Source organism: Oncorhynchus kisutch, linkage group LG3 (genome assembly GCF_002021735.2).
Source record: "Oncorhynchus kisutch isolate 150728-3 linkage group LG3, Okis_V2, whole genome shotgun sequence".
Taxonomy (NCBI): domain Eukaryota; kingdom Metazoa; phylum Chordata; class Actinopteri; order Salmoniformes; family Salmonidae; genus Oncorhynchus; species Oncorhynchus kisutch.
The window spans coordinates 16,916,911-16,928,915 of NC_034176.2; the positions used below are offsets into that span (position 1 = coordinate 16,916,911).

Sequence of the window (12,005 nt, forward strand, 5' to 3'; positions counted from 1 at the left end):
AATGACAGGTATAAGGGCAATGTTGAACAAGCTATCTTCCTCCTTATTCTCATGTGGAAATGTTGAGATGAAATTAATTACCTGCATCATCTCAGAGGGAGGGGAAACGGTGCATAAAAACCATGCAGGTAGACTACAGACAGGCATTATTGTAACACACACATACACATGCACGCATGCAAAGTCGCGCGCGCGCGCACACACACAACCACACACACACACAGCCTCTCTCACAGTTGCCTAGTTAAATAAAGCAACAAAAAAAATACAAAATACACGCTTACACGCGCGCGCACTCGCACTCGCACGACGAAGGGGAATCACTGAAGCTTGGATTTCACGTCGAGGCGCTCTTGCCCAATGCAATATGTTGCTAATCTGACTGCGCGTTGAATCATATCAGAGAGCCGCTTCATGTTTATCAACGTCAACCAGGGAAACCAGAGGCGGTTTTATCTCTTGCCCGAGCTCTTTCACTTTTTAACAAGGACGTACATAGCCCACGCGTAAAACCTCGACAGGACACGTGTAATTTTGAGTCAGAACGGAGGAAATAGAAGCAGGTTTTCTTCTAGGTTCTGAATAACGCGGGTGAAGTTTTGATTCATTAGAATCTGCAACGCATTGAACGCTTACTGTCAAAGTGCATGTGTGTTTTTTAGTAACACGAAGGAACGTTATAGCAATTTCCTAACTGCGAAAATTCAAAGCAACTATTCTTTGCAAGGGGTCCTACAAGTATGTATGATATCAACATGTTTGTACTACTAGATTCCCATCTGGACCTCCTTTAGAATTGTAGAGATCTGTGCAGTGATTGAAGTAGTTTTTATGTGTAAACCTTTTCCCCTTCTTATTGGAATAGTTCAAACAACATAAACCCTCTGGTTGACACTTTCCCTTTACAAATGATGTCAAATCTCGGATTTTAAGATTTTCAGAGAATGGTAAATGATCGATGGAAAATCATGAACAGTGTTTCAGAACTCGAAGATGGACATCAGCATAAATCTCAGGTAGGCATTGCATGCTGCAAGTATTCATTCATTGCTCTGCTCTGCTCAAAAACAAACAAAAAAAGCAGGTGAAAAGCCTGCAGGTACCAGAAAGTCGTTAATAAAATAACATTCCTATTTTAGTGGCACATAGTATTGCATAACTATTGCACATAGTTACACATAGAAAACGAATGACCATTTATTTCGTGGGAATTAAATGTGCCTTTTTACGAAAGCCTTAGCCTACCTATCACATACGGTTTATCTAATGGTCCGACTTTAAAGTTATGGTAATATGATGTGAATTGAGTGTTAAATTCCAATAATATATGATTTGCTGGTAGATCCATAATGGTGTAGGCCTATTTATTTAATTTCCTACATTCATTTATTGTAGTCTATTCATCAATTGTTATTGGAGCGCATGAATTGATGATGATTTCTAATTGACAAATGGCAAGATGTCCAAATGATCCATGGAGAAACAGAAATTGAAGCCCTCTCTACCATCGGGCTTTTTTCCCCTTATCTTGTCATATTTAGAAATTAAAATATGTTGACCTTTCATTGTCGGGTCCAGTTACTCTACGATTTGTGCATCTATTGCAACATGAGCCAGCTGCAAATCTGCATTTTTTAAATATTGCCTGTGAATGCCTGTGTGATGTGATCCTTATGTCACCTATTAACTGTATACTCGGTACTTTACTGTATATAGCCAAGTTACTGTTACTCATTGTGGATCTATTCCTCGTGTTATTCTTTTATCATGTTATCTATCAGCATTGTTGGGAAGTAAGCATTTCACTGTACGTCTACACCTTACGTTTATGAATCATGTGACAAATACAATTGTATTTAAATTGATTTATAACAGTCACTGTGAATGAGTGAGAGCACTTCTTTCTGCTAGTTGTCCATCTCAGCGGAGTATTTGGCATTGTGGAATGGCGTGCATAGGTTGGGCTAGGGTTGTCAAGTAGTATTGTTTAAATGTAATTTAGTGTCTGAGATGAATCATGTTGGCATGATACTCTCTTCTCTTCTGGCAGTACAAATATAGCCCATAACTATGTTATAATTAAGCCTAATTATAATTACGCAATAAGGCACGGGGTGTTGTATATGGCCAATATACCACGGCTAAGGGCTGGTCTTTAAGCACAACGCAACGCGGAGTGCCTGGATACAGCCCTTAGCTGTGGTATATTGGCCAAATACCACTAACCCCCGAGATGCCTTATTGCTATTATAAACTATTATCGCTATTATAAGCTATTATTAACTGGTTACCAGTAATTAGAGCAGTTAAAATACATGTTTACTCATGGTGTATAGTCTGATATGTCAGCCAATCAGCATTCAGGGTTTGAACCACCCAGTTTATATTTATTATCACTGTGTGGTTGACTGCTACAAGGCTTTATGTAAAACTGAAATTGTTGTAAAGAATGCTCGTCTAAAACTGACTGGGATCTCTGGCCTTGGTTGAGAGGAAGGAGATGAGATTACCGTTCTGCCTTATAGAGTCTGCCTCCATTCCTCACTGTTTGCTGTGACCAAGTGTTGTAAGCCTATCTACAATATGAGCATTTCTGGAATGCTGCAGCAGTTGGCACATATTGTTAGCCAGCAATGTGTTTATTTTGTGGACAGATCTTCTTCAACACCTTTACAGTATATCCTGTGAGTGATACAGGAAATGAACCAGTAAAGTGAATTATTTTTTTTATTTTTTTTAACCTTTATTTAACCAGGCAAGTCAGTTAAGAACACATTCTTATTTTCAATGACGGCCTAGGAACAGTGGGTTAACTGCCTGTTCAGGGGCAGAACGACAGATTTGTACCTTGTCAGCTCGGGGGTTTGAACTCACAACCTTCCGGTTACTAGTCCAACGCTCTAACCACTAGGCTACCCTGCCGCCCCACGTACCCGAATGACCATGCATTTAGGGCATGCTGAGTTGACGGGGAAGGCTAGTGAAGCTTTTGGACTCATGGCTGTGGATAGTTCCACATGGACTGTCTGTACATTGGACCAGTGATGTAGTGATAAAACAAAATAGACTGGTAAACTCTTATCGCCGGTCGCAGTGAAAAAAGTAACACTCCCTACACTTTCCGCAAAAGTTGTTAAACTGTCAAGCAAAAATAATTGTTGGTAAACTGTGTTTACTTGCATTGACCCTCCACTACATCACTGCGTTGGACTAAATTAAGTATAGCAGTCGAGAGGCAGACATGAGAGTAGATTCTTGGATGGTATCAGCCTTATGAGGCCCAGTAAGATTGAATTTAACTCCATAAGTGGCCTTGATGGTATGTTAACACACTGACTGCAGACCAGGGAGCACGGACGCACACAGACAGACAGACGGACAGACACTCCACAAACACACACACACACCTGATAACTGTCTGTCCTTCCTTTGGCATAATGAGAGAAGAAAGGGAATCAATCCATCCATCCATCTCTCTCTCTCTCTCTCGTTTTCTCCCGCTCGCTCTCTCTCTCTCGCTCTCTCTTTCTCAGAGTGCAGTAGTTAGGCCTATAAAAAGTACTCCACAGGAATTAGTACTGCATTATATGCTGTAGTTTCACAGGTAGCCTACATATTGTTCTCATGTGCTCTCTGTCACGTCAGTCAATCCTAGCTATTGTCTCCTATCCTGATATGTCTTAAAGGTATACTCAGCCATATAACATCATCATACACACAATAGGGTGGTTTCCTGCCTGCAGACATCAACAACAACAGACCTCAAATCTACCAAGACAGCATTTGCTCTTCCAATTTGCTCCCTCCCTTGGGGCATGCCCACTTTGGGGAGAACGAACAGCGGCTGTAAGAAGGAAGTTGCCCGGTTGTATATAATGTCATATTATTGAGTCTACCTTGACCAATATATTCTGTTTCATGACAGCAGCCATTTGACCAGTATTGAATTTGTTCATCATCACATGACCTTCTGCTAAGAAAATGTATAACAGTTTTTCAGAATTTAGAATTTTATATGTAGCATTTAGCCTGTGGTTTTTAATGACACGATAATGACATGAGTGAACACGGCAAACTTCAGTGAGCAGCACAATGTTGACGAAGTTTGATATCTGCAGAAAACATAATTACACACCCCTAAAAAATGTAGAATAATAATAATAATTACACTTCAATGAAGTCAGACAGCTCAAGGTTAATGAGTAGTAACAGTACCTGGAAATGGGAACTTTTATTCCCACCTTAAAGGGATGTTTTTATTTCTCTACATCAATAAGAATGCCACAGGGTTACTTTTACACCAAACTAATGTAACTTGATGGCAGATGACGATGGCTTCGGCGTGTGTGTGCGCGCACGCGTGTGTATGTGTTTCAGCTGGGGACTGGACTGTGAAAGCAGACGCTGAGGGAGTCTGCTTACAGGGAAACATGAAGCAGAGATATTAATAGGGCCCCCTCCTCTCGTATTGTCTCTTAGACAGTTATCTCTGGGAGATGGCTCATTAGAGCATCCTGTCCTGCCACTGGCCCATCCACTGACTAGCCCACAATCTGCCAGCTCCCATTTGCTGCACGGTCGGACCTATTAAGATGTCCCAGTACGCCCACGTTACTGTCGTCAGTCTGCACATGACAGTATGGAAATGCTGGGTTGTTATGTTTGCACCTGTTGCATTAGCTTCTTATTGTATAAGCCAATTGATCCAAGATGTGGATATAGGATCAATTGATCAGATGTGGATATAGGATCAGTCATTCACCATTTACCATAAGGAATCCATTTTTAGAGTAATTTGTCGCTAGAATATACATCTACAGGCTCAGGCCTCTTTGACTAAATTGGTACAAGTTATGGGGTTATTTTCTAGAGCAGTGAAAAGCAAGTTAACATTTAGTCGTCGAAGCGGCAGACAATCGCATCTTCAACAATGAAAGCAAAAAATACTCCGGCTAAAATGTCAAGAGGGTTATAATTTGAGCTACCTCTACTGCAAATGCACACATTTTCCACCCTTTTCTCTCTTCTTCCCTCATTCTGATGTCCAGCCATTCTTTGTTCAATGTGTGTTTGTTTTTGTTTTTCATATTCAATTTGACCTTTTTTTATATACTGCTTTAGTAACAACCTGCTGTTTCTACCAAGCCTAAGGGAACCCTGAGGGCTCTTAAAGCGCTGTTATCACAGACGCCAGGGATCACCCTGGTGTGAAGCCACCCAGAGGAGGTGCAAATGGCTTTGACCTGCTCCACTAGCCAGTCAGCAATCAGTGAAAGGAGCGTCAACACATGCACACATGCACACAGACACATGCACACACACACAAACACACACACACACACACACACACACACACACACACACACACACACACACACACACACACAAGCTGTTAAAATAAGAAGAAATTACGGTTTAGTAGAGAAACATTCATTCTGTTGATGACTTTTGAGTGGACTTGGCATCTGTCCTATCAGATCATAGACTGATAGACTGCCAAGCCCCATAATCTATTATGGACAATTGAATCAGGCTTTACAGTACACTCTAAAACTCTTACTAGCCATGTCAGTCTGTCAGACCGGCTTCAAGTCATCACAGTTCCAATGTGCTAACCTGACATCTAAGCAGAGCAGATAATTTTGGCTTCAATATACATTGACTAAAGATGATGAATATGATAGAGAAATCACTTGTTGTTGCCTCTAACACCAGAGATACAGTACATTCCAACAGACTGTAGTCGATAATGTGTATCTGAAAACTCCAAATATTTATTTCCAATGGTCTCTGGATTCTAGACTTCACTCCTCTGCATTTGGTATGGCCGACATCATATACATTTCTAAACAACACATTGCTATGCAATGTCTCTGTGATGCCTGGCTAATGCATTCTGCTCTGATTAATGCCAACCTATAAACATGCTGTGAGCCACTAACTGAAAAGAATGGATTACTGTGATTACCTCCAGTGGCTGAAACTGCCTTCCTTTCCTTCCTTCCAATGATAAAATGTTTCCATTTGCTTTCTACTTAAATGAGCACTTACTGTTAATTTATCTTTGTAGTTGCAGGCAGGGGTGGGTCAAGGCGAGGGATAAGAAGATATATATTTTCTACCGGGTGGTTGGTATTCATTTGATCTTACGGCACCATGGCTCCTAATGAATAGTCCTCTCCTGTCTGCTCTCCACCACTGATTTCAATGTGACCTTTGAACTAGAATATAACTATTACAAACTCCATTACCTCCTGCCGATTTATTAATGAAGATTATATTTTAACGGTAATACCTAATGCTGCATTTAGATGAGGGAAGCAAAAACCGCCATACCGATCGGCATAGCGGGACAAGAAAGCAAGGAAGACGGTGATGACAAAAGCAAGCCAGCATGACGGGATGTGTTCCTATGGTGATTTCAGGAAACTAACAGTGCAAATCAACATCCGGTACAAAACAACACTACAGCAGATGACAAAAGTTGAAATATTTGAACTCTGGCGGCAAGTCCCGTCTATCGTAGTGGCTGAAGGCATTCACCGCCAGACTCAACGGTATTTACCATCGTTCTGTCATTGAAAACAATGACATCACGTTTGGCATCGAGCGTCTACCTCGTGCCATCTAACCGCACCATAATTCTATATTACAGTAGGAGGTTATGTGGTTAAGCATGTTGTAGACAGTGAAATTTAATGAACAACGGTTTAGACCATTCATCCATCTAAAACTCCAAGGATTTAGAACAAAATTCTCCCCCAAGCCACCCAGTATGTGAAAGAAACCGATTAATAGCAACTTTCATTCTGCTTAATGTAATAACATTGAAAAGCGCACAGCTACCCCCCACTCTTGACTATTATTCGTTTTTCACTCCTTTATGCACACCAGTGTACAATTCTCTACATCCTCTTGTTATCTTCAACACCGGGGAGGCTGTGAAAGTATACCTGGTGCCACAACACTCCTGAGTAACAGCCGGGGTGGATGTAGCTCATCACAAAGCAGTTGAAGTGGGAGGGAGGGTGTTTGATGTCAGACTTGTACCTCGGATGCGTTGGAGTGTGGTAGTACAAGGCAGGGTTGAGCAGCAAACCTTCCCCTATAAGAGCTCTCTAAAGCACAGGGAGGATATGTTGAGTATCAGACCTGTGGAAGTGGTCTCGGGAGCCCGGCTCCAGCCTGCAAGACAAATCGCTTTCTCCACACTTGGCTGCCTGTCCTTGGAGTCCTCTGACAGAGGAACCTGCCTGCACACTGGGGGCTACTGGAGCTGGAGACCCGGTCTGTCTGAACAGGAACTGTCTTTAGGCTACAGGCAGAGGAGGGCAAAGGAACAGAGAGGCAAAAACATACCTACATTTAGGCACATTGCACACATACACACCAGTGTGTCCCGTAAATGCATATAGGGGAAACACTACACACACACACACACACACATAATGCATCCCCAGAAATAAAAATCATGAAACTCCTGTCAATTTGGTGAGAGCCTATTTTCTATCAGTGGGTAAAATATAAATGTTCCCCATGATTTAACTTCTAAGTGGTCCGTCTGTGAAATCAGGAAACCGTGTAGGAGTTCCAACTAGGAACGCATCATAGCTACATAGTTCTCGTCACTGGAGATAGGGGTAACACACCATCACATTTCATTAAAAAATGACCTGCACTCCAGATCGCCAAATCAGCACAAAGATAGTACGGGCATACTTGTCTAGAACACATCCACCCCTTTATATCATAATTTAAAAATATATATACAGTATATATATTTCACCTTTATTTAACCAGGTAGGCCAGTTGAGAACAAGTTCTCATTTACAACTGCAACCTGGCCAAGATGAAGCAAAGCAGTGCGACACAAACAACAACACAGAGTTCCACAAGGAATAAACAAACATACAGTCAATAACACAATAGAAAAGTCTATAGACAGTGTGTGCAAATTAGGTAAGATAGTGGAGGTAAGGCAATAAATTAGCAGCTGGTGCTTAAAGTTAGAGAGGGAGATATGAGTCTCCAGCTTCAGTGATTTTTGTAATTTGTTCCAGTCACTGTCAGCAGAGAACTGGAAGGAAAGGCGGCCAAAGTAGGAATTGGCTTTGGGGGTGACCAGTGAAATATACCTGCTGGAGCGCGTGCTATGGGTGGGTGCTGCTATGGTGACCAGTGAGCTGTGATAAGGCGGTGCTTTACCTAGCAACGACTTATAGATGACATGGAGCCAGTGGGTTTGGCAACGAATATGAAGTGAGGGCCAACCAACGAGAGCATACAGGTCGCAGTGGTGGGTAGTATATGGGGCTTTGGTGACAAAACGGATGGCACTGTGATAGACTGCATCCAATTTGCTGAGTAGAGTGTTGGAGGCTATTTTGTAAATGATATTGCCGAAGTCAAGGATCGGTAGGATAGTCAGTTTTACGAGGGTATGTTTGGCAGCATGAGTGAAGGATGTTTGTTGCGAAATAGGAAGTAGATTATAGATTTATTTTTGGATCGGAGACGCTTAATTAATGTGAGTCTGGAAGGGGAGTTTACAATCTAACCAGACACCTAGGTATTTGTAGTTGTCCACATATTCTAAGTCAGAACCGTCCAGAGTAGTGATGCTGGACGGGCGGGCAGGTGCAGGCAGCGATCGGTTGAAGAGCATGCATTTAGTTTTACTTGCATTTAAAAGCAGTTGGAGGCCACAGAAGAAGAGTTGTATTGCATTGAAGCTCGTCTGGAGGTTAACACAGTGTCCAAAGAAGGGTCAGAGGTATACTGTTAAACAGCCACCACTAACATTGAGTGGCTGCTGCCAACACACTGACTCAACTCCAGCCACTTTAATAATGGGAATTGAAGGCAATTGATGTCAAATATATCACTAGCCACTTTAAACAATGCTACTTAATATAATGTTTACATACCCTACATTACTCATCTCATATGTATATGTATATACTGTACTCTATATCATCTACTGCATCTTTATGTAATACATGTATCACTAGCCACTTTAAACTATGCCACTTTGTTTACATACCCTACATTACTCATCTCATATGTACAGTATATACTGTACTCGATACCATCTACTGCATCTTGCCTATGCCGTTCTGTACCATCACTCATTCATATATCTTTATGTACATATTCTTTATCCCTTTACAGTTGTGTGTATAAGGTAGTAGTTTTGGAATTGTTAGGTTAGATTACTCGTTGGTTATTACTGCATTGTCGGAACTAGAAGCACAAGCATTTCGCTACACTCGCATTAACATCTGCTAACCATGTGTATGTGACAAATACATTTGACAAAGTATATATTTCGCTTAGATGTGCTCAATCAAACAGTGTACAAAATTATTAAACTCAGTTTCCCTTCAAGTACCATCTCGCAATGCACCCTGTGTGTCTGTAGGAAACGTGGGAATGGGCTGTTGTTGCCATAACAACGTACTCTGCACTCATTCTGGTCAGAGAGGAACTGCAAGTTGAACTCAGTGAGATAGACACCTAAATTGATAGTGAAGTTTGTTTAGGAGATTTTACAGCTAGCTAACTACTTCACGTGCTGATATTGACTTTGGTATTATTGTGTGTAGCTATGTTTGCTAGCTAGCCAGCCAGCCAAGAAAAGGAGCATTGCATTGTGGGTTTTGGAGTCGACTTCAACAGATTTTCACAACGATTTGCACATGTTGCTACCAACCTTATTTCATATTTTAAATTTGTTCACAATTTTTTTTGTTCCACATATCATCATTTAACACTGTTTAACACGGTTAGGAATGAGTGGTTTGGGGTGGATTATCCCTTTAAGACAATTGAATATAACAATTGGTACATTCTGGCACTTACTTAATCATTTTTTGAAGTAACTACCTCATCCCAAAAGTTGCTTGTTTCAGTTAATCACAAATAAACCAAACCATAATTCTTAAGTATGTTTATCATTTTGTTCTGTTAATACTACTTCAAAAAATAGCACACTGGAAAGTAAAGTGTAATGAATGCTTCCAGCTGTTGGGATCTAAAGATTTTAGCAGTTGTGGTCTCTGGTTAAAATGAGACATGTCTGTTTTTCTGCATCAGATGGGTCTGGGGTGTGTACTATATTGTCCTTTTGGACTATCACAAAAATATATTTTTGTGATAAAATGCAGTATGTCCTTAAATTGATGAACAGAACAGTGAGTGGTTGCAGAGTAGTGGAATTTAGAGCCTGACCGTTTTTTGGGGCCCGATACCGATTCAGATTATAATTTTTTTTCATGAGATTCCCTTTTTTCATCCTATTGACTGAATAAAGGTTATCGGTGGAATTATTGTCCGATACCGTAGCGTTAAAAGGCCAATATCGTCCGATGATATTGAGACATTTTAAATCGGTCAGGCTCTAGTGGAATTGCACTTTTGTTAAAATAAAATAAGTAATTCCCATAGTGGCTCATAATTTCTTCCTTTAATGAGGTGAACATTTTGAGGTACCCTCTGTTCATATTTGCATTTGAATGGCAATGCATCATACTTACTGCTTACTGTACATTACCCCCTAGTTTCTCTACTCACCTGATAAATATGCATCCGGCCGTCCATTCTTTTAACATTATACAATAGCAGTACAGTTTAGCTTAACCACAATTGGAATCAAACTCTTTCCTAATAATTGCTGATATACAGCCATTCCCGTTGCACTCACTATCAGTTTCTCGATTAGACACAATCTCCCTACCACTACCACTTAAAGGATGTATCGCTCAGTATTGTCCTAAATAAGCTCTCGCTGTGGTGTGATGACAAGGTGCAAATATCAGTGATGAAATCCAATGAATGCTGAAACAGAACAGCAGTGTGGCTTGTGTGTTTTCCCCTCTTGGCTAGAGGATCAGACTAACACACACACAAGAGGGAGTCTTAATCACCCAGCTGCAGAGGAATAAGTTGACTACTGAGCCCGGAGCACAAAGAGTCCCCTCTGGCCATTTCATTAGCTGTGCTAGACCGTTTAAAAAGACAAAGGAGACCATGTCACAGCCCCACGACATATTGGGTATTTTTGTACAATATCTTCATTAGGTTTGAGAGTTTGTTGGTTACTGGTGAAACTAGTCAACATGAGAATGAAGAAAGCTTGGTAGCCAGCTATGAATATACAGTGCAGAAGTTACGAAAAATTTATCAACCCCTACAAAAATGTCCATTAATTATAATTAACATTTACTATTGCTGCAGGATTCTTTTTTCTGCTGTAGCAAACTGGCTCAAATTACAATCCTACGTCAGTATAGCCCAGCTTTTCACTTTATCTCTGCAGCTTTGTCACTTCGAAGTAAACCCAGTAGGAAATATGCCTAAAGCCATTTTAAAGATCAAGGGTAAGCCTCAGCATCTGGTCTCCTTATATTACAGACCTATTTGTAGGGATTGGTGCTCTTCCAAAGAATTATATGTTAGGATACAGTATGAGACATCCTCCTCTTGATTCAGGCAAACTCTGATAGCTTTCTGGGATTATTCTCCCATGGCTCTGGTGTCCAAAGATCAAACTGTTTTCTTAATTTTTCCCCCGTGCCCTGCAGCCCTCTCCTACTATGAAAGTTTTATATTGACTTTATAAGTCTGGTTTAGGGGTTCAGATGACCATGCGCTAAATGGGCCCTCAGCAGTGTACTTTGGCAGGCAAAGCAACCAGAATAGACCATTCCGGGGGCAATATTTACCATTTGTTAGATGTTAAACAGACAAACATGAACTGTGCTGTCGAGTGAACCGTTCACTGTGTATGCATGGATGAGAATCATAGCATGTCAGTGCCAGCACGGTCACAGGGAGGCAACCAGCTCCCTCTTGAGTATGCTTGAGAATGTTCAGTGTTTGTCTTGAAGGTGAGCTAATTCACCCCTCTTATCTCTGGCACTTTCTGCCAGCTGCTGTTTCCAGATAGATTACTGTCAGATTGAGTCCACTGTATGTGTGGTAAGAACATTAGAACCATGACTGAC

At 41.0% G+C, this 12,005-nt stretch overlaps 1 protein-coding gene across 2 annotated transcripts in view; it reads left to right on the forward strand.

The window, feature by feature from the left end:
- Positions 1–219: 219 nt before the first annotated feature.
- fibcd1a (fibrinogen C domain containing 1a) overlaps positions 220–12,005 on the forward strand; it is a 97,334-nt gene continuing 85,548 nt past the window's right edge. The window contains exons 1-2 of one of the 2 annotated variants that reach the window (XM_020468489.2): positions 220–738; positions 934–1,016. In XM_020468489.2, coding sequence (XP_020324078.1) covers positions 945–1,016 — 72 coding nt within the window. In that variant the 5' untranslated portion in view covers positions 220–738; positions 934–944. Of the gene's footprint in view, positions 1,017–12,005 lie in introns of both variants that reach the window. The other variant, XM_031817853.1, reaches the window with a different exon arrangement.